Raw genomic sequence first — 23,816 nt, 5'->3', positions numbered from 1 at the left:
ACAGCACGTGAAAACAAACACCTCCAACTTTTCAGTAACAAGTGACGTATCTCAAGCTGCTCCACACGTATTCCTTCTGCTTTCAAAGCCTGTTTTTTCTGTTTTAAAGGGGCTTCTTCATAACAGAAGCGAGCTCTTACAGAACGCTAGCTTTGCTTTCAAGTGCCATCATTTTCAATCCAATCACTTTTTGCACTCCACGAGATCATTCTGCTTCAAGTTCAAATAAATTCTACGCAGTTACCATTAAACACAGTTAAATCAAGCTGCAACGTTGGCAAAACCAGCCCTTGCACATTACAGCTTAATTTCCCATTAGAGCTGCCCACTAGGACGAGTTGGAAGGTTTAACCTCGTTAGCCTGATCGCGTTTCCTTCTGTTCATCCTACGCTCACTCACCTGCAAGCCACTGAGGCAAAACCGCAGGTTTTTGCGCAGTGCATTGCACAGGTTTGTGGCTTTTTGCCAGGGGCTCTCCAGCAGACAGCGCACGAATGAGCCGGGGATCCAGCACGGGTCTCTGCACCGCCAGCCGCGCTCCCGCCGTCAGCAGACGGACGTTTCGCGGGGAAGCCCTGCCCGGCGCAGGCAGATGGGTGCCAGGAATTCGCTGAGCCTGGGGGTCACGCTGTCAGGGCTCCGGAGAAACGCAGCGACCACAGCACCCGCGCAGAGTTCAGCCCGGGAACTCAGCGGCTGCCGTCACGGTACCAGGGCGTCTGTCTTTCCGCAGATCTGTTTTTTGCTGCGTTTCTGTTCTCAGGAAGAACATAAAAATCAATTCTTACCTAGTTCTCCTCGAAGGTTAACTAGTTCTTGCGATAACTCTTTTCGCTGTTTCAGTGCTTCCTCCCTCTGCAGAGAAAAAAAACCAAACAAACCCAAACATTTGGTTACTAGCGGTCTGAGCAGGGCACCTTCTGATCATCAACTTACATGTGTTCTGCAGGAAAGCAAGAGGCAGGAGAGCCAGAAGCCAAGAGATGAATCACTTAGGGTAACAGTTCTGCTGTTACCAAACACACAGATGTTCTTCTGTTGTTAAGGAAGTTATACTTGAAAACAAAGAATAGCTTTTTCCGGGATAACACTGCAATTAAAATCCTACTTTGCAGCAATTATTTATGTATTTTATGATGGGTGTAGCCACGTAAGCCTCCAGAACAAACCAACTGATAGCTGTCAAGGGCACAAGAGTACAGTGTATAGGCGAGAGGCATGCGCTAATTATTTACCTTAAGCTTACTTAAACACAGAACCAAGAACTTTGCTGAATGCTCCGTCTTCCGTGAAGCACAGGCACAGCCCTGCTCGGAGCCGAACACAACCCACCCCGCAGCTCCCAGCTCTTAAAATTAAGACAGACGATGTTTCTTCTAATGAGGGGACCGTCACAAATCTGTGCTCGCAGCAAGCAGAAGCACCCCACTCCCCGCTTCGCCCCAGACCCGCACCCCATGCCCACGGCTCCCCGGGGCTCGGCGACCGGCACCCCACGGCCCCGGCGCGGGGGTGACAAGGTCCAGGCTCCCCGCTGCCGAGCCACCTTCACCTTGGCTCCCCGGCCGTCGGAAAAGCGCTGCGAAACGAGCACCCATTACCCTTGCCGCAGCGCACTGGGAATAGAGGCAGAGCTTGCTGCTGGAGCAGCCCATCGTCCGGCTTCGGCGGCCCCCGGCTCGGCTCCCCGGCACTCATAGGCGACGCGCCGGTGGCACCGGCAACGCCGGACCTCGCCGATCGCTCCCGACACAGCGGCAGACACTGCAGCTTCTGCAATCGGCACAGGCAGCCAGCGATTACTTAAAGCCACAGCCCTTCTTTTATGGAAAGCCAGCCCCAGACGCTCGACCGATCGATCGCCGCTCGCTCGAACGGCAGCCGGGACCGCGAAGGGAACGCTGCCCTTCTCCGCGGCTGATTTTCAGCCGTCTCCAGCTTGCTGCACGCTGCTTTCACGCTTCATTAGTCGATGGAAAAAAAATACAGCCACGCCGTTGTGCGGCCATCGCTGCTGTCAGCGCCCAGCCCTGCGTTCGTCGCCCCTGCGCGCGTCAAGGGCTTGCAATTCACTCCGCACGCTTCTCCTTCGGCTGCGAGACATCAGGGACAAGACCCAGCAATAACACTTCGCTTTTTTCCATTAGCTACCACGCAACGGAGGGCCACAGCCACGCCTGGCTCTCCCCAGGGAATACCCCACGGTCACGGCAGGTCCCCCCCGGTCGCCCTCCCCGCAGCCCGAGCCCACGCCAATGCCAGCACCCGCTCGCCCGGTGAAGGGCTCCCTGTCCCGGAGGTGGGGTGCACCCACGGCACGCCTGTGCTACAAATCAAGCAGTGAAATACACCACTCTTAGGAAAAATAAAGAAAAAATAGAAGGAACGAGCACCCAGAAACCAGTCAGGTATTAAAGTCTGGCACAACACTCATCAAAATGAGCGATTTTTATGCTATGCACTCCTCTGCTGCAAGGTAGAGGAAGTTATTCTGCAGCTGAAAAGGCTGGTTAGCAGAAAGGGCCAGCCCTTTACTAGAAATATTTTAATTTTTGACCTTGTACTCAGAAGATCACCTTTCAGTCACGACAGTTTAAGCAATCTTCACAGCTCTTTGGGCGCTGACGCGCTGGTCGGGGTATTGAGCAGCTGCGTTGCAGTTTTACATTAAGCACTTAAAAGCTTTTTACGGTGACAGCGGCCTAAGATGGAAAACCACGGCTCGCCCTCCCCGGTAAATTCTCGGGAGAGCGGAGAGCTCGGTTATGGAGAGGGCTGGCCCTGCCCTGCCTGCTCCGAAGGAGACAGGTCCTGCTCCACACCAGCTCCCGCCACCCACAGCGTCCCACGACAAACACGCGACCGCTGCCGTTTTGTCCGTGTCACCCGTGTCCGAGCCGCGTCCAGGCACGCTGGGACGCAGCCACGCAGGGGACTCGCAAGCGCGGGAACACCGAAGCGCTGTTATCGTCACGCCGCGGGCTCCCATGGGACTGTCCAAAGCTTCTACAGCAGCCTTGTCCGTTACCAAATGAGCGCGCCAACACCCCGGGCAGACTGATTTTGTTTCCAACGCCCCCCTTCTCAGTTTGCTTATTCCTTCTTTATTCTGATTCTCAAAAAGCCATCCCTGAACCCGCTGCCTTCCAGCCCACTCTGTCAGTAACACATCTTAAATTCCCCCCCTCAGCCCAGTGCCTGGACCACGCAGCAGAGACTCCTGAAACACTAAGGATTTCGGTTTGTGTTTCCAAAACACGTGCTTCACGGGCCACACGTTTTGTACTCGGTTTTAGTTCAAGCAATTTGATGAGAAAAAGGCATATGAAATCAAAACATACTAAGGACTGACAGAGGTTAAGACCAAAAATCCAAAATAATATAAAATAACACTGACTTACTGATTTTTTCTTTCTATTTCTTTCTTTCTGCTGCTCTTAAGCCCTTTTGCTTTTTACTGGTGCTGTTCAACCTCATGCCTCAACCTCCAGCTTGTCCACTCACAGTTTTGCAAATCAAGAAACCCAGACAGACAGACTTGTATCATCACCTCCTGTGAAAGAATATACTCAGAAAAAGCCAGCCAGAGAGACTGCCAGCCTAAAAAAAAGGAGAATAAATCGCTCGCATGGTTCAGCAGCCAGACCCACGAGCAGTTGGTTCAGCCCCCTTTTATCCACGTCCCAAGAGAACTAAAGCTCCAGCCACCGCGGTGGCTCCAAGCAAAGGGGACAGTTTCCAAGACCTGACATCCAAGTGCAGTCAAATGCCAAAGGCCACCTGAATACAGTAAGGGCCAACCTCAGCAGTTCATTTAGCGACAGGTGCAGACGTGCTTTGGGCTGGAATTTCGGGTGACCGTCTGGTTTACGCTTTGAAAGCTTCCAGCTGAAAAAATCAGTACCAGAAATCGAAAGAGCAGAACCAAGCGGGAGCATACAGGATCGAGTAATTTTGGCACTGTTCATTTATCCAGGTAAATCTGGCAATAGAGATCCCCCTCGCTTAGTTGTCAGAGACTCAAGGAGGGTCTTCACACCGGTTTAAAGTGGTTTCTGGCACAATTTCTGAGTTCATGCCAAGGTCACATAGGATGACCAAGTACCTAATTTTTCTTATTTCAAAAGAATTTCTTGTAGGTGCACAAGAAATCCAGCCGAGCTCTAGCCAAAACATTCCCCCTACCATAAACACGGAAGCTGTAGGAAGGGATGAGGACAGAGGTTGGGGATAAAAGCTTTGCCACCAGCAATATCAGGGAGGTGCACCTCTGCTATCAGACACTACAAAGAAATTCTCAGCCTAAAGGAGGAGACTTGGACATTTCTTGTTCTGTGAAAGAACAGGCAGTGAAAAATCCTTCACGTTTTGAAAATTTGACAAGTGAGCTCAGGGGGATGTGTGCCCCATGGCAAGGGCACTTGGGAAGGTGAGGCATGCCCCACTGCAACTGGATGGAGAAAGAAGAGGTCCAAGGTAGGGGGGTGGAGGACACAAAGTTTCAAGATGACAGAAATGACCAAGTCAGGAATGGAATAAATTACAAAACTTATCATTTATATTTGTGTTACTGGCAGTTATACAGCCCAATTACAGGCTTCAGAGGATTTTTCCTGGCAACGAACTATTTTTCACAGAATCACAGAATGTTTGGGGTTGGAAGGGACCTCTGTGGGTCACCCAGGCAAACCCTCCTGCCGAAGCAGGGTCACCTACAGCAGGCTGCACAGGACCTTGTGCAGGCGGGTCTTGAATATCTCCAGAGAAGGAGACTCCACAACCTCCCTGGGCAGCCTGTGCCAGGGCTCCGTCACCCTCAGAGGGAAGAAGTTCTTCCTCATGTTCAGACGGAACTTCCTCTGCTTCCGTTTGTGCCCATTGCCCCTTGTCCTGTCGCTGGGCACCACTGAAAAGAGCTTGGCCCCATCCTCCTGACACCCGCCCTTGAGATATTTGTAAGCATTTATAAGGTCCCCTCTCAGCCTTCTCTTCTTCAGGCTGAACAAGCCCAGCTCCCTCAGCCTCTCCTCGTAGGAGAGATGCTCCAGTCCCCTCATCATCCTCATAGCCCTCCGCTGGGCTCTTTCCAGTAGCTCCTCATCTTTCTTGACCTGCGGAGCCCAGAACTGGACAGAGTACTCTAGATGGGGCCTCACTAGGGCAGAGTAGAGGGGGAGGAGAACCTGATTTCTGCTACTGTTTGAGATTCAAAGAGGCCAGCCTAGGGTCATTTTAGATACAAACAAGAGTGAAGATGCATCAACACCTGAACAGTTTCCACCGCTCTGCTTTAAAAGCAGGAAGCTTTACAAAAGTCCACATCCCAGAAAGAACAAAAAAAGGGTATTTCTACCAAACACACAAGCAGTCAACCTTCCTGGCTACGTACCTGTACCAAATCTTAACGTGAGAAAGCCACAAGATGCCTCCAAGAGCTCAGGCTACGAGCAGTTCTCAAGCTAGGATGGGTGGGTTTTCCCCAAGCACCCCACAGCTTCTCAGCAGACCCCAAATCCAGGAGCATGGCAAACCAGCAGTTCCTGGTTCCTGGAGAGGAACCATTCCAGGTTTCCCAGTACAGCCCTGCTGCTGGCCAGGTGAGGTGGCCCTGGTCTGGGAGCCCCATGCTCTGCCTGCAAGTCAAGGCTTCGAGAGCCACAGATGGGCTGTGCCTGGCCAAAAAGCCCTACTCACCTTTGACATTTTTTTCTTCCATCTTACATGCTTTAAGTTCTTCAACAGCTACTCGATGTGAAAGAGCAAACCATGGCAGAAATCAGACTTTGAGTATGCGTGTCCAAATAAGCTAACACCACCCATCTGGTAGTAATTCTCCACACATCACAGTTCACATTTTAAACAACCCTCCCACTCAGTTTTCCATCCTCAGGTTCATTAACACTGCCACATCTTCCTCCAAACCGAACTCGTGGGAAGCCCTACATCTTCCATCCGTTAACAAGGTCGGAAGCAGCGTTATGCACTGCCGGAACCCAACACTGCAAGGCACCGGCACATTGCAAAAGAATGGACACAACCCACTTCCAGATCCTGAAATATCCCTGGGGAATCAGGTCGTGTCGTGGGACTTTTCCTGATTTTTGAAAGCCATTTGCTAAAACTACAAGCACTTGTTCCTAAAAATCAAAACTTAGAGAGAAATACTGAGCATCTCAAAGAAACCCAACAATAAATTGTGGTTATTTGCAAGAAGTTCTGTAACGTGAGTGCTTCGCCCTTGCAGGGGATGGACTGCGGCTGTATGGAAGGACAGATTAGCATTTCACTAATTAATACTGGTGCAGCTGATGTCTGAAACTTTTTGGATAACAGAGTCTCAGCTGCCAACAGTTCTTAATACAGGATGGGTCTTTCTCATCCGAGCAGATATCCCTCTTACGGACAAAGCTTTAGACACTGGAGCCCACTCCATCCCTGCGCCGCACCAGTCATGAAAAGATGAGCATCATCACTGGCCGTAATGCAGAAACGGAGTCACACTTTTGCAGAAATTCCAGTCACTCGTGTGTCATCAGCTCTGGCCTGGAGGTAATTACAAAGGGGTAACAGAAGGGCGATTCATATCCGCTTTGCAGTATGATATTTGTTTTGATTATTTTGATCCTTATTCTGCAGTATTTCTACCAGTTCCTGTTCCTTCTTTGCTGGCAAAACCCAATCTTCTAATTAAGTCTTCAAATTAGAATTCAACAATTTTAGAAGTGGCTTGTATTTTTTTTTTTTTTTTCTTAAGAAACTGCTTAAAAAAAACCTCTACCCTTAAAATGTCACTGCATCACTCAGAGGTAAAGGGCAAGCTGAAGAAGTGAGCCGAGGAAGTGGCGTGGCAAACAGGCTTTACTCCCCTGCACATTTCTGAATGGAGAGTAGGCTGCTACTGCAGTAAAAATGCCATTAACTGTCTCAAATTAAAAAAATAAACAAAAACCAAACAAAACACCCAGTGAAATTACTATTTCCAAATTACTGCTGTTATTTGTCAGTGTATGTAACTTCTAATATTCCACTTCTCACTTGCCAGGTACGCTCATGGAGAATCAGATGCTTCCTCCCTGATGTTTAGTGTGAAACACTAGAGCCGAGAACCAGCCAGACAGGATTCCTGTGAGTCACTGAATATTTAACGAGGATCTCCTGCTTGTGGGAGCTTTATGCCTTCACAAGCTTTACAGGGGATCTTATGCTCCTGGGGGACCTTTGTTTTCCCATGCTGAACAAGTGATGTCCACCTCCATGCGACAGCTTTACAAAGTTAGGTCCAGGTGTAGCAACTTGGGCTACTTCACTTGATTTCTCTTTTACAGCCTGTTTTGTACTTCACAGGGCTTCTGAAGTCTAATATTATTAGTTTTCATTTGCCACACAAAATGACTCCTTCCCTGTAAAAAATCTGACCTGATAAAAAAAAAAGTTTACCCTATCTGAGCAATTATCAGTATTTGAAGTTTTTTGCCTCAGTTAATCTGAGTATGAGACAAAGTCTCCAACAGATATCACGCAGCTTTAACAAGTTATGCTGTCACAACTTAGGTTCTCACATCTATAAAACTATAATTATCTTTATAAAGTTCTTTGAAATGTTAGGATACGAGATCCTATGCTTGAGCACAATATTTGCTTTGACATCATTCCCTGGTTTAGGCTGTTTGGAATTCCACCTGAAAAGGCAGTACCAAACTACAGGGAAACAAGCAGCAAAGATGTTTTCTTTCTCACACTAACCCCTCCCTGTCTAGGTATCTGTGTCATCGACACATCTAGCTTGCTACTGTCACTAACTCTGCATCTTCCTGAAAAAAGTTAATTAAGAGAAATAACAAGCTGTGGGCGAGGACTCCCAATTGACTCCAGCTGTGACCCACTCTGAACACCCAGCTGTACCCAATAAACTGCTTAACTGAGGTGTCTTCTGAAAAGCTATTTCTGCCAGAGCCCAGTTTCACAGTAATTAACGGATTAAAATCTTTTTCTGGATGTTAGAGCTCACAAACCTGCAACCCATTGCCAAAAATATTTCGGCCCATCACAGCCATGTGTCACAGGGACCTTGAGAACAATTTGCTTTCCAACAGCGACCTGTCAGATGCAAGCTGCCGGAGCCCACATTTGCTTTACAGGGGAGAAGCTGCTGTGCTATTTCTCAAATACTCTCCTTTAGTGAACAGAAAATATTTGACATTTCTCAAACTCCAGATATTATCTTTTGACTTCTCTAGATTTAAAAAAAAAGTCACTTAGAGAAACACAAAAATTATCTAAATCAAACATCCTTATTCTCTATTCCACAAAATTATGTACGTGCTTTGGGAAGCCAGATTTAATAAGCCAAAGTACACTTTGGATGAAAATCCTACTAAGAACCAGTCAAGTTTGACGTGACATTCTAGAAACTCAGAACTATACCTTTATCTCAAAGACAGCTGCTCTAAACAAGAGGCCTGCCGATATATTTTGGATTTACAGGCCAAATAAATGACTGTTCCAAAATTCTTCCTTCTACTGTAAACGGTTTTAGGCTTCGTGATGCAATGTGTACTTCAGCTCCGTAAGCTGGATATGCATTTCTCATTTCATAAATGTAAACATATTCTGCTGAACTTCCACAGAGGCCAGGACAAATTTTTCTGATACATGTGTCTAAGCCTTCCAAGATGGGGGAAAAAAAAACCTCTTTAAAGTGCTAAGAAGTTCCCCAAAAAACTAGTGTCTCGACTCCTGCTGTGCTCCCCACGCCAGGAAATGCCAGTTACAGTGGCTCACACACTACTGGCTGATTTCTGTTTCCACCCAGCAATCCTGCAGCCCGTTTCTGCCCCACGATTCCTAGCACACCACTTACATCACTGCCTGTGTCACAGCCCCAATGCGTGGCATCCGCGTACATCCACGTACTACTGTTGGGGCTCCACAGCCTCCCAGATGGCATTTCCCTCTGTGCAGGGAACTTCTTGAAGATGTCACCACAGGCAGTCCCCAGTAAAGTCTCAGCTGTAAATACCAGTCTTCCCGCAGCCATGCCGAGAGCAGCACAACAGTGAAACGTAGTTTCTGCCCATCTCTGTAGCACCCTGTGGCACAGGCACAAACTTCAGGCTCACTTCTACAGCAGCATCTGTTGAGAGCTCTCGAAACACAGCGCCGTTTATTCAACGAGAAGAACAGAAACGGGTGTTTATAATAACTGAACATTTTACTCTGTCCAGTTCTGGGCTCCCCAGTTCAAGAAAGATGAGGAGCTACTGGAGAGAGCCCAGCGGGGGGCTGCGAGGATGGTGAGGGGACTGGAGCATCTCTCCTACGAGGAAAAGCTGAGGGAGCTGGGCTTGTTCAGCCTGGAGGAGAGAAGGCTGAGAGGGGACCTAATACATACTTACAAATATCTGCAGGGTGGGTGTCAGGAGGATGGGGCCAGACTCTTTTCAGTGGTGCCCAGCGACAGAACAAGGGGCAATGGGCACAAACTGAAGCACAGGAAGTTCCGTCTGAACATGAGGAAGAACTTCTTCCCTCTGAGGGTGACGGAGCCCTGGCACAGGCTGCCCAGGGAGGTTGTGGAGTCTCCTTCTCTGGAGATACTCAAGACCTGCCTGCACAAGGTCCTGTGCAGCCTGCTGTAGGTGACCCTGCTTCGGCAGGAGGGTTGGACTAGATGACCCACAGAGGTCCCTTCCAACCCCGACCATTCTGTGATTCTGTTCTGAATGTGGCAATTTACACATTAAAATGAGAGGATGAAGAGCTAGTATTTGTCGATTCAGGCTTTGAAGAGTCATGAAGCCGTTCAAGTCACTCCAGCAATGCATGCACTTTTCACTCGAAGGCTAAATCTCCCTTAAACCAGATTCAAACCCATGTTAGTGCTGTGCTGCCGGAGCCATCGCCCTCCACCTCCAAACCTGTCAGAGTTTACATGGGGCAGTGAGCGGGTGGGTGGGTGGCTGGGTCAGCTGGGGCAGGGGCTGAGCACCCCCCCGCCGGCGAAACGTTGAGGGTCACCCCGCAGCGCGCTTCTGCATGGCATCGCCAAGACAACCCGAGTTTGGGATCTCCCTTCTCAAGGGAGCATCTGGCTCCCACCCGCAGCTGCAGCCCTCCCACCCCACCCCACCGCGTGGGGCACACCCGTAACGCTTTGGGGTTGGACAGACCTATAAAATTAGATCCATAATAAATTTTTTTTATGATTGTTATTCCTGACTGGATGCCCGAGCTGGCTCCTCAAGGCCAGGCGAGCCCCAGCCCGTGCAGGCTCGAGGGCAGGGCTGCAGGAGCGGCAGCCACGCTGCTGCAGATGTGCCAAACCACGTATTTAAAGCCTCTCTGAACACATCTGTTACTGAAGGGACAAGAAATGAATTCAAAATTAATATGAAAAATGAATACTAGGGGGAAGTTACAAGACCCACTGAAATGCGGTGGTGCAAATGCAGAGCTTCACGCAGCCAAAGGCTAACGGAAGGCGCCTTCCCTTGGCACTCCATGCACCCATTGTCAACGGCTGATTTCACCGTTTCCTCTGTACTGTCACTTTTCCTTTCCTGTTCCAACTTCAAAAACAGGAAAACAGCTACGAAGCCACAGGAATCACCAGGGGACCAAGGGGAGCGCAGCGCTTCAGAAAGACTGAACTGGCTTTTGCCATTTGTTTAACACGCGTCTCCAACACGGCCAGGGCACGCACAGCCGTCCGGCAACGGAAAAACGCGGCACAGCGTGGGGTTCTCGGCAGCCGCACCGCTCGTTGCCACCAAGCATCCTGGATGCCACGAGGGTTTCCATCTGGCATCAACCCAGGGCAACAGTAGCTCCTGTGAGAGTTAGAAATTGGGTTTTTAGGATTTCAAAACTTTTAAATCCAGAAGAGCCTTGGTAGAAGTGGTTAAGCACAGAAACCCCCCGGACGAACTCCGACAGCTCGAGCGTGAGGGTACTGTCAGAGGCAGCTGCTAACGCCGACAGCTCCAAGATAAGGCTCGCAACAAACGGGTCTGAGCTCAGGCAGGGTTTTGCGAGAGATTCCTGCTCAGCTAGAAACAGCCCAGCAGCATTGCTCCATCGCGTTTCGCCCTTCCACAACAGCCTCTCCGCTTCACTCCAGACGAGCCGGCTGCATTTTTGACAGAAGCCACTGCCAGCAAGTCCTGATTCTGTTCGCGGCTGTATCCCATTTCAAACGAGCTCGGAAGGAGCAACTTTCAACTCAACTCCAACTTTCTCCCTGAGTTCACACAAAGAGTTTGGAAACTGCAAAGGGATCCCCAAGAGATACTTCAGAAAAATAAATGTATGGCCAGCTGAGATTGTTAGCTACACCAGGATCCACACTTCACCAGGAAGAGGGAAAAAACCCAACCCAAGCCAACAAACAAAACCAAAAGCAAGCCACCAACCCAGAACAACTCTTCAGTGTTCCCTTAAACACAGAAATTCCACAGGAGGTTCCCCCCAGGTAACTCCCAGATTCCGAGCACTCCTTACACTACCAGGGCAGAAGAGCCCTTCCCACCCCTATGGTAAGGGCACCAGAAGCAGCCAGTGACTGCTCACCAAGCCTTGCCCTATCCTGGGAAAGGAGAGAACAGCCTCAACGCCGATAACTGGTATGAAAGCACACCAAGATGATATGTCAAGTTTAGCCCAGTTTCACATGCTTATATTTCACTTCCCGAGATTATTCTTTTCATACAATTTATTTGAAATAAAATTTCTTTTTTCTTTCCATCTGCAAATAATAATGAAGAGGAAGAAGGAGCAAAAACTACCAGTTTCCTCCATGCAGTTCCCTCTTCCCTCCAACACCACTTCCCCCCCCTATTTTTTTTTTAAATAACCATTCCCATTATTCTTTAAAAAAAAAAAAAAAATCAATCATGTTTAGACTAAGTAACCTGTAAAATAGCCTGGAAGAAGCAAACATGTATGACAGGCTTCTTCTCATGAAATATTACATTGATAAAGTCTTCCTAAAAAGTTGCAATACACAAAATTTGAGAGGAGAATCTAGGCCCAGATATTTAATTATCAAAGTTCCCCAAAAGCAAGGTGGTTATACAGTAATTAGAAGATTGCACAGAAGTTTAGCAGTGAGAGTTTCACATCTAAATTTCTCAATACCATACTAGATGACAAGCATCCAAAAACTTTGTTATCAAATTGCTTTGAAGGTCTCAAACCAGTTCCTTAGCAGAACAGGAGGGTTCCAGTCAAGAGTTTGAAAACCCAAGCAAACCAAACCCACAGAACTGGCTAAGAGCCACTGCCCTCACTGAGCCAAGCCAGACTTGGACTTCAAGGCAGTATTTTTAGATGAAACGAGAGCAAGCAGGTATTACCCCTCAAGAAGAGAATGTCACCTTTCTGGCAGCACAGTGGTTTTTTTGTATACCAGACTATAAAACCACTAAACACCCGAACAGCTGAAATAAAACTGATACCAATCTTGGAACATTAGTTATAAATGCAAGAGGAACTGCTATTAAAGCCTACATCAATTGTTGCAACATGAATTTATAACAATTTCCTTAATTTCAGATTTTGTCTTCTCTCCAAAGCTTTCAAAGCAGACCAAAAGTTTCTAGTGTCATACCAAACTGACTAGGTCATTATGTATGTCAAACAGACTAGAACAAATAAACATTCAACCACATCAGATAAATTCCACTCTACATTTCAGGTGTGTTTCTATTTATTTATTTTTTTTTTTAAATGGAATGTTGGTACTTCTAAGACACCCCCAGTAATGCAGGATTCAATAAATACAACCACTACAATCCCACACTTTATTCTGAACAGCTCAGAAACCTATCTACCCCTCATATACTCTTCCACCCAACGTCAGACAGCACAGCAAGGTCATGCAGATTATCTGTTGAAACCAGTCTTTCCTACAAGGGCAGAACTTGAAGTATAGACTTGGAAAGGTACTCGGCCCTGAAGGACTCTCTGACTACAAACATCTTAAAACTTCTATTCTAAAAAGGACACGAAGCTGCAAAGAGGCCATAAAACTCAGCGTCAGGGGTTTTACTTTTTCTGTCCAACTGATGCCAGGAGCAGGCTTACTGCTGTCTCCACAGGAAAACAGAAGTCATTGGAATGGAAACACAGACATTACGTATCAGTATATTAATATTTTCAGAAGCCCTTGCTGAGAAGAGCTCAACAAATTAAAGCCAAAACTGATTAGCTGTGATTTTTTTTTTTTTTTTTACCTCAGACTGCAGGTGCTGGATCACAACTGTTAACGCTTCAAACTTCTGGTTCCCACTGATTAGGAATTTTTTCAGCTGCAGGATGATTCCACTTTGGGTCTCGCATTTTGCTTTGTACTGCGTCAACTCGGCTGTTTTTGTGCCAGGCGGATGCACATCTGTGGAGGCTGGAGTCTGTACGCAGGAGCTCCTGGGACTCCGCTGCTTGCCCTTGTCAACTAAAACAACAACAACAACAACAACAACAACTAATTAATAAGCACTTTATGTTGAAGTCTCACCAAGGCTTAAGGCAGGTGCAAAAGAAAGTAGTTATAAATTCTTAATAAACGCTTCCTGAAATAGCAGCCAGGAGAAAGTTATTCCAGCGGCAGTGCCGAGCAGACGCTACCGTCTGCCGGGGCATTTCCAGCACCCCGACCTCGTCCGCAGGGTTCTGCGCTTCATCCTTACCTCCGTGCGTTCGGTGGCTGACTTCTCAGCACGCTGTCTTCACTGCACTTATAAATACGTCCATAAAACCAAAGATCTCTGTCACCCCACCTACCCGGTAACTTAGCTCCAGCGTCAGAGTTGCCCACTTTTGTTTGCAGCATGGATTTCATATTTTCTGCACTCTGAAGTATTGCTGAACACAAAACCATTTGCCCTACATTCACTTGTTCTTGTTTTTCCCTTCAAAGTTTTCAGTGCAGAAACCCCCCTCCCTGCAGGTCACATTTGAGCTTTACTGACTAGAGCTCCTGCAGCATTTCTTAGTGTCAGCAATTTCAGTCACAAGGATAAGACTTTAAAAAAAATGCTATGAAATGTAATATATTTCAAGTTCGCCCCGCCACTGCTCATGGTCCAAGAATTGCATCGTTGATTCAACATTCCTAGCTGTGTTGCAACCGCAATCCTTCACCGTACACAACCACCCCATCTCAGAGGAAACCCCATTACACAAACCAGCCTCGAGTCGTAAACACGGTGAAGGTTCCAGGTTTCTCTGCTGCCTTCAGACGGGAAAGGGAGCCCAGCACTGCTGCGCAGACAGGGCCAGTCTTCCCCGTTTGATCGCACGGGGAACCAGAAAACACTTTTGCAATAAAAGGCTGATGCAAGACATAAATATCCCTTGGGAATCTAATGAAGACATCGAAGCAGGTTACTCTGTACAGTTTCAACCTAACAAGATTTCTTCAAGATGAAGTGAAGAAACCCGAGAGGTGAGATTTGCAAAAGAGAAAAATAGGAACATGTGGAAAAAACAGGGGACAAAGCAACCAAATAGAAGGAGTTGCTCATGAATCCTTTCTGAAGTCCAGGCGCCTGGTTTGAAGGTTGTCAAGTGACCCTGGAACAGCCCTAGAAGCGTGAGGTGCAGTCACACCACTGGAGACAGTAACCAAAGCTTGGACTCTCTGTTAACGTTCGCCTGACACATCAGCTATTGCACTAACACACCAGGCTTGCACAGCCTCCGCTTGTTTGCAAACCACTTGAAAACAAGTTTCCTGCTCAAAATACTGATGTCCTCTGTGCCTCTCTTACTGAGCCGAGTACAAAGTGCCTCCTGAGCCTACTAATCTTCTAAATTCACCCTCTCCAGGCAGGATTTTCTGTCCTCCCTCCCAGTCAGAGGATTGTCAGTGTGTTGCTTTATGATGTTGAGACGCTCTCAGATTCTTGGTGACTTCACCACACTTCTGCTCCGAGATGCGGAGCGTTAAAGGGTCTGTTCTCAGTTAGAAACGTACCGCCTTGCGGTGTAATAGGAGAGCTGTTAAAACATCTGTCAACACAATAACCCAAATCAAAACACAGACCTGTAGGGGAAAGCAAGCTCAAGCCTGGCTGCCAGCTGCAGTTTGCCTATTTTTACCACCGTTGGAACTGATGTGACCACTCCTTTTGTTGCAGCGCGGGCGCAACAGTGCCCTTTGAGCAGACCTCTGTCAGTGAAGGACGGCTCACGGCTGAGAGCAACCGTGTCAGATTCCCAGCCACCTTACGGAGAATACTGCGTTTAGGAAAATACTGGTTACCTTCCGAAGCTCCTTCGGAAATCACAAATAATCAGGGGGAGAGAAAAAAAAAAGAGCAGGGACTGGAGAATCAACATGTACCGTCAGTCCTGCCCTGCCCTACTGGCTCACCTACTCCTGCTCCCTCTCACATTCCACCTCCCTTCCCAAGTGCTCCTTTTGATATAAACAGAGAACTAGAGCATTCTTCTTGATTTCAGGGTACTGGGTAAATTCACTGTTACAGATGTTAATGTCATCTGTGATTAGCTATATGAAATGATTTTTACATCCATTTATAGGACCCTGGCAGAGCTGCGTTAAACCTCAAATCTTTGCAGACCATTTTTATTCTGGGAGAAAATTACATCATGTGCTGTTACCTAATGAAGTTATTTCATTTAAATGGAGTGATACAACAGCTAACCACCAGTGACACCAGGCTCCAGCTATCCACTGTTTCAGGGTGCAGCCAGCCTTTATCAGCTTGCCGGTTTCACACTGTCGCTTTGATCGTGGTCCCCAGACTACCAAGCCTTTTCCTAGAAGCTCATTCCAACAGCCAGCCAAGCCAAGCCTGGATACTACGCTAAAAAAAGCTGAACCAAACCCATGCACTACAGAAATTCAGTGACATTGCTGTCAGCAATATTATCCTAGACATGTACTACACACAGCCACTGCAAATGCTGAAAAGCATCTCTCTGCTGGCGTGAACCCTCTGTGGCACGAACTGCCTCTGCAGATGAACACCAGCGACACTTCAGTGCTTATTTCTGGCCTGCGTGCCTCTGGGCAATGACAGACTGTTTCCAGAGCTGTACAGAAGTGCTGTGATGTCAGAACAAAAGCCATGCTTTCATTAAAACAAAAGCATCATGAGTCCAATTAGATGGACTCCAAATTCAAAGCCAGTGTTGGTTACCAGCTCAAGTCCCCCTCACTCTGGCCTTTTTTACTTGCCACCTTTATACAGTCAGACTCGTAAAGCAGAACAATTTCCCCCCCAAGTCAGGTTCCGGACTCCTCTCCAACAGGCTCAGAAATACTGCACTCAATCTAGTTGACACGCTCAGTTACTGAAGGCTCTTCAGGACTGCATGCAGCACAGTAACCAGACAAAAATCACCATCTACGGTCCTGTCCTTCTCCATAACAGCAAAAAAAAAAAACTTAAAAAAATTAAAGAAAAAAAAAATAGCAGTGATTTTGCAAAGACTAAGCCTTTTGATCACTGAATCATTCACAGAAGATTCAATATCTCGCTGGCAAAAAGAATACCCCATGACCTCAGAAAAGGTCCAGAGATCCTCCCACTCCCTCTACAGTTGCTACAGGGATGGCAGCAGCCGACTTCTGCTCTTCAGGGAGACTGTGAGACCCATCCCCAGCTTTTCCATAAAGCAAACTGCTTCCCATACGTAGCTTCCCTAGCTCATCGGCGTTCCAAAGCAAGGAACACACAACTGTGTGTACACCGGGGTGCGTTCCACAAGGCTGCGTTGAAGTGCTGGGGTACTGCCCAGTACTTGGCCGGCTACCTGAGAACCTGCCCGGTACCGCTGGTTCCCTGAGCCCTTCTACCTCATGCTCTGTTGCTGGATTACCAGAGAAAACATCCACCACCCACTTTTTGGTTTGCAGAGCCAAATCGAAGCCTTCCTTTGCTCATCATGTGCTAGGAAGGTCTGTGTAGTAATGTCTACGCTAGCTAGAAATTGTTTTCTTTAAGCAAGAGATTCAATTTCTAAAAAAAAAAAACAACAACAACAAAAAAAAAAAAACCACAACAAACCATTTCTTAGAAGCATTCCAAATAGCCTAAACAAACTATTTCACAGCACAGGTAGGAACAACCTCACTTCTCTCCCCACACTTCTGTAGTCACCAGTGTCTTACCCCTAAGCACCTTCTTCTCACATTCCTCATCCAAACCGTTTGCTTCCACAGGTTTTTCAAAACCCACGTGCGTCTCGTGTAAGCGTTTTTCAAAGAAGAATCCTTGCTCAACATTTTCTCTTGCAGGAAGACGCAGGCTGGTAAAAACTTTCTGCCTCTCCTCCATTTTCTGGAAAGCCTTGTCTACACTTGTTAAATTGGTGCTCACTTCTTTGATCAGTAGGACCAGATCAGCCTGAGTATTTAATCGAGCTTCCATTTCTTCTCTTACTCGCTGGATCTCCTCCAGCACAGTTCTTATATCCACGTGACTGGCCTTCACCTCTGCTTCGAGATCTTCCTTCACCTGTTGCTGGCTCCTCTGCAGTGCTAACACCGTGCTGATTTCCTTCCGAGACGTCTCCACGCCATGCTTCAGTTCCTCCTGCGCAGCCTGCATCGCCTCCTGGCTGGCTCTCACCTCTGCCAGCAGGGCAGCGAGGCACTCCATCCCGATCCCACCGGAGTCGCGGGACCTCTCCCAGCCTCACAGGGACATCTGGGAGCTGGCGGCAGACTTCCCCGGACAGCAGCGCCGGCACGCAGCCCTTGGCGAGGTGTCCCACCTCAATTCGCGGCGCGCTGCAGCGAAGCCACGAGGTAAGAGTCCAGCACAAGGCGAGACGAAGGTACCAAATACAACACTTCAACAAGCAGGGCTCTGGAGCCAGAGCTGCTGCTCAGCACTCAGCCAGAGCACTAATCAGTTTAATTGGCAGATTATGCCACACCTGAATTTCTTAAAATCTTTTGCTGACATCACCGTACGTGGGACGTCACCCCACAAGCCACTCCCAGCAGTCATTTGATCTGGGCATCCATCAGAGCACGCCTGGGCATCGGTAGCCGGGTTTGTCTCAACGCAGCCAGAACGCCGGGCCCCTTCCTTTCCAACACGAGGGCTCAGAGGAGCCGAAACCCAAACGTTTCAACAGCACTCGGTTATTTCAACCGTACATTCGACCAGGCGATTACACACCCACACCTCCTGCTGCTGCCTGCAGCGAGGGTTCAGGAGTGCACCTGCGAGGACGCTGGGCATCGCCCCACTCCCACTGAACGCCCTCCTCACTCCCACAGCCAGCAACGCTCTTTTCGCAATCTTGGCAAGAACTCGGATCCTGAGGAAGCCCTCTAGTCCACAAACAATAAACAGTTACCAGAGCAATGCAGGAAAACTGACTGATGAGGTATTTTTGGCAGCTTAAGGAGCACAAGCCTTTTAGCTACCAGGTCCGAGAGTTCATTTTTCTCTGAAAGATAAGGCTTCTACTTCTAAGCACGGAACTCATGAAGGTCTAAGCTCCACGTAAAAGCAGGTAGATTAATGACACCAGGCTGTTAGCTGGTTTGTTACACGGTGATTTAATTGCCCAGTCATCGGATTCAGTACAGAAAAAACGATCAACGCAGTGTAGATGTTGGTCTACAGAAGGTGTCAGTCTCTGCCTTGAAGTAGGTGAGCGGGTGTTCAGCACAGCACCCAGAGTTCAGGGCAGCACATGAGCTGGAGCTCCAGAGAGCTTCTACACCACACTTTCGGCCCCACCATGGTTCCAGGATGCTCGTGGAGGCAGTGATGATCCCACAGACACCCCAGAGCAGAGGACCTCTGCTATCCATCCAAAACCCCCGTCAGCACCATTTTGGGCTGGAAAGTGTTAGAAACAACACCAATAGTTTGTTCACGCACAAATGCGTGATGTCCAACCCCCCACAGCGCTGCTGGCCAAAGAGCCAATCTAGGGGGTCTTGCTTGCAATCAAAGTTTGCTGCTCACTTCCCAGTTTGCCTCCTGCACTAGTCCAGTCACACTCACGGGACCGGGAAGGTATTGGAGACACGTCCTCCACCCAGAGCACCGCACGGCTCGCAGGCATCCCCCGGCTGTCAGGCTATGGCGGTGGTGGACACAACGCCGACGGTGGAGTTTTTTTTCCCTGAGTCTGTACCACCCGCCAGAAGGCCAGACACCGGCTTTCTGATGGGATCTCCCCGCACAGCTACAGGTTGCAGGCGCAGTTTCTCCCCCTGTTCCTAGCTGGCTGGCTATCCCGAGAGCTCCTCGCCATTATTAGTCCCATGCGGTCACCACTAAGGACCAGCACACAGAACAGGCTGCAGAAGCACAATCTGCAGTTTGAATCCAGGTCCATCTTTGACAAGACATTAGACAGGTGAACAGGGCCAGGTACGAGCACTAGTAATATTTCTGCATCTCTACAGCAACACCTGCAGTAACTCAGCTCAGCAGTGTAACACTTCATTCCAACCTTCGCTAAACCTCAGTGGGTCCTAAAAATCTCACGAACAGAGGCGAAGCATTTGCAAAGACCTTGTCAGACACTTGTGGCAACAAATGAGAACCCAGTCGAACTGCCTTCCGCTAGATGAGGTACGACACAGGTAGAGAACGGGTCTCTCTCCGTGAGAGGGAGGGTATTCACCAGGCTCATTGACCTAACTCTTCCCAGGAGCCCAAAAGCTGCAGCCTCCTTCCTACATGCGTGCACACCTACCCCGACTGCCAAGTGCTCTCTGCTGTAATACAACACACTGAGAAGAAAAGCTCTCCTTGGAAACTGGTGTCTTGCTCTACATGGAAACACTCATTCCATCCAGAATGTGACCAATGCGTTTGGCACGTTCCTCGCTCAAGCTAAGAGGTCTGACCACTAAGGACTCTTTGGCGATTTGTAAAAGTCGCTTTCTTCACACAGCTTCCAGGCAGGCGTCCTTTGCTCTTCTCCTCTCTGGAAGAGAGTCTTCAAAAAGTTGTCTAAAATTAAGTTTGCGAGTAGATACTACAACGCAAACTGGAAGTCTACAGAGGTTGCTGGTACTCTGAATGTCACAACCTGTCTCTCAACCGAATGCTTGGTAGCTGCTGACACAGGAACAGCAGCTTTCAGCAGCGCACAACCCTCCCAACCCAGAGTTCATTCTCTTGGAATTACCAATTTCTGCTGCTGTACCTCAACTTCTGCTCCAACTAAGCTGTCTCCATCCTCAATGCGTTTCAAGTATCTTAGGAGGTTCTCCTCCTACACAGGAGAAAACACTTATTTTGTAGACTAACAGAAGCCAAACACTGATAAGCATTTCCTCTCAAGAGTAAATTAATGATTAAAGAAAAACTAAATCTCATTTAAATAAAATCTGGTCGATTTCGGTCGGCTGTTTAAAACAAACAAACATACAAAACCCTAAAGTATTTTTTTCTGCTTTATGGAAACACAGAAGACCTTTACACAATTAGCTACCAGCAAACACAAACCACCTCTATTTTTGTAGCTCTAATATTACAAGAATAAAATCCATGAAGTTAAAACATGAGAGAAGCACTGTGCATAGTTTTGAAGTCAAGACAAACTCGCTAATCCACAGCAAGAGTTGTATTTTACAGTGTTCAATACTGCAGTGCATTTGAAACATTTGAAACAAGAGAGTTAACACAAATCTTACAGTGAATCATACAAGAAATCCTTTCCTTTGACCTTCAGGGTGGTTTCACTTTCCGTACGGCTGCCCAGTTCGTACAGCTAGGACTGGGGTCAGACTTCAACCAGCAACCAGACATTCTCACTTCCCAAACGTGAAAGAGGAAGCATCCAGTTGCCCCTTTATATTCACTTTTCCCTTTTTCAAGAAGTCTGATTTACACCTAATTATGATTGGTAACTGAACACACTCCCCCACCCTCCAAAAACAATCCAAAAAACTACCCACGAAACGCAAACAAAAAAATTCCACCCTTGGGACTTCTTGGCATTAGGCTGGCAAAGAGTCTGAGAATGAACAAGAAAGATCAAATTAAAAATTGAAAAAGACAGTAAGGACTAGAGAGGACTACAGAACAGAGTACTTCCAACATATAATAGGAAGGAACACTTGGACAAGAATATATACTTGCAAACTAGATCTATACTCACATTTATGAAATCAGCCCAGTCACAACGAAAGTACAGACACAAAGGTAAGGAAATGCTGCTGATACATCCCACAACGCACACTGAAAAATGGAAAGCACTGCGGAACACGTGTCCCATACAATATCAACAGTCATGAAACACAGCTAACTGTTCAGAGGAGTTCTGAGCTGGATCAAATCTCTCCAAATGCACCAATAAACACTGAAGTAAAACTTGAAGGTCTCCCTGTTTTTATTAGGGCTCGAAGAAGACAGACCTACGCTGCTGACCTCTAGAAGCTTTATCTTTTCCTTCCATGAGCAAGCTAGCCCCATCGACGCAGCACTGCGTGACCCATGGGTCCGATGCTGGGGTTTTTCCCCCTCAGGAGTTCTCAAATCTCAGTCTCACATCTAAACCAGCCCATAAGCAAGTACATAACTTCACCTTGTACGTTAATCTTTACACAGCTAGCTCTGAAGCCTCAGAAAATCTCCACGTTTCTCCCGCCATCCTCCCCCGCCGCAATGCGTACAAGCTATTCCAGCAATGCAACAGAAAGAGCGACCAACCATTTGATTGCACGGCTTTAATTCTGAAGTTTGCCTCGTGACAAGCTACAGCACACTTCCGAGAGGGAGACTTAAGAACCTCCAAAACAAATAAGGACGCTGTCGGGTTTAATCCGCAGCAGTACATACATTCTGTTTGAGAGGACTTGGAAATCTGGCTAGCTGTAAATTACCACTCGAAGTTCTTTCTAAACTCCTGCTCTAGGCTATAAATCCAGGAAGCAGATTCAGGCAAATATACAGGGAAAGTAGTTGCAAAATTAAATTAACGGTGTCTGCGGAAGGCTTGACAGGCTAGACTTGGGTGGAAGTCTTCCAACTCCCCCAGCCGCTCCACAGCTTCGAATCACAGAATCATTAAGGTTGGAAAAGACCTCTAAGCTCATGAAGTCCAGCCGTCACCCCAACACCACCATGCCTGCTAGAGCATGTCCTGAAGTACCACATCTACACGTTTCTTTGAACGCCTCCAGGTATGGTGGATCCACCCGTAACTTTTGCCTGCATCCAGCCTGGCAAGTGGTGACCGTGCACCCTCCTGCTGTGCCTCTCAGATTCCAGGCTGGTGACTGCACAGGCAGACTCCTACGGAAGAAGTGATGTTCTCTTCCTAAGCTCTGCCTCGGGCCTGTCTACAGGAGCCGGTGCAGACAGCTCCAGCTTGCTCAGTTCACACGTCAAGAACGTCAGCCATGAGCCAGTTCCGGTCCGCAGGAAAGCGACTTCATTTTTCAGAGTTGGGCCCGAATAGTTTGCCCACCTGAAACTCTGAAGAACGCTGTACCTCAAACTCTTCTAGCTACACACTCCACCGGTCTTGTCTCCAGAAGCTGGGGGAAGAGAAACAGCACTTCTCATCTTGCTTCTCCCCCTGCATCAACACATTCTGAAGCCCAAGACAACAACTAAACGCTCTCTAGAGCAGAACCACAGCCCTCCCTTTCCTTTACTCTTACTGTAAACTCTTGAGCTTCCCTTCTTTAGGGTCAGCCACTAGCCCGTGTCCAGGAACATCAGGTTATGTTAGCTGTCATCACATCCCTTTCAAGTTGCTGTGAACAAAATAAACAGCAACCATCACAGCGGCTTTTTAAACGGCTGCAGGAACTCAACAAAATTTAACCATAGGCAGGTAAAACCTGACCTCGATGCTTAAACTGACTCAGCAGGATTAAAGCATACACAGCAGAAACCCCTCTGCCTTTCTTTGCAGGGGTACAAAGGTTTCTCAGCATATTTTTCCCTTAACAGCTGGTGCAGCCTGGAGAGGGAGTGCAGAATCATCACACGTTATTCCAGGCATTCAGTCTGAGGTCTGTGTCTGTCCTCTCACGCCAACCCATCCGCTGGCTTACACTTTTCTAGCACTGACTTCTACCCTCAGTACACTTTTCTGCTTATCACTTCTAGCCATAGAACAAGCTATTCTCTTTACACACACGACAGCGAAAAGGAAAGGGAAATCTCAGATGTATTTACGCACTTCAAAGAGCTCTAGGCCTGTTTCATGTTTTAATTGCATGCTTCGCATACACATTATCTTGCAGCACTGGCCACATGAGGTCTCACACTGGTAGGGGAACTGCTCTTCTGAGGCAGAACCCATTAGCATGTCAGAAGCTTCCTTGTCCAGTACAACGCTGACTATTAGGTAAGAAACCAAACGCTTACGGACCATGCCAGACTCCCGCCGCCTAACGCTGTTACCCAGAAGCTACAATACACCGCTTGGAGAACCTTATTGGCTTCCTGCTCAACACAACAAACAGCGCACGAACCTAGGGTGCCATTTTGTTACGGCGTACTTCACACAGGAACAGGTGGAATAGTGTTTGGGTTTGGCCTGGATAAATGCCAGGTGCCCACCAAAACCGCTCTGGCACTGTCCCTCCTCAGCTGGGCAGGGGAGAGGAGATATGGTGAAAGGCTCCAGGCTCGAGACAAGGACAGGGAGAGATCACTCACCAATCACTGTCATGGGCAAAACAGACTGAACTGGGGCAGAAAGGGGAGTTTAATTTATAAAACATCTTCCCCCCACCCCTCCCTTCTTCCCAGGCTCAGCTTCAATCCCGTTCCTCTCCCCCTTCCCCCCGAGCGGCGCAGGGGGACAGGGAATGGGGGCTGCGGTCAGTTCATCACACATCTCTGCC

General features: G+C 48.0%; 1 protein-coding gene across 3 annotated transcripts in view; it reads right to left on the bottom strand.

The window, feature by feature from the left end:
- The window catches only part of MTUS1 (microtubule associated scaffold protein 1), a 130,874-nt gene that overhangs the window by 20,388 nt on the left and 86,670 nt on the right, over positions 1-23,816 (bottom strand). For 2 of the 3 annotated variants that reach the window (XM_075421908.1, XM_009940582.2), the window contains 2 exons: positions 13,234-13,451; positions 790-856 (listed from right to left, as the gene is read on the bottom strand). In XM_075421908.1, the coding sequence (XP_075278023.1) occupies positions 790-856; positions 13,234-13,451 (285 nt within the window). Of the gene's footprint in view, positions 1-789; positions 857-1,602; positions 1,898-13,233; positions 13,452-23,816 lie in introns of those variants that run through there. The other variant, XM_075421910.1, reaches the window with a different exon arrangement.

Source organism: Opisthocomus hoazin, chromosome 5, assembly GCF_030867145.1.
Source record: "Opisthocomus hoazin isolate bOpiHoa1 chromosome 5, bOpiHoa1.hap1, whole genome shotgun sequence".
Classification (NCBI taxonomy): Eukaryota; Metazoa; Chordata; class Aves; order Opisthocomiformes; family Opisthocomidae; genus Opisthocomus; species Opisthocomus hoazin.
The sequence above is the reverse complement of the archived record's forward strand: the minus strand, read 5'-3'. Positions and strand labels throughout refer to the sequence as shown.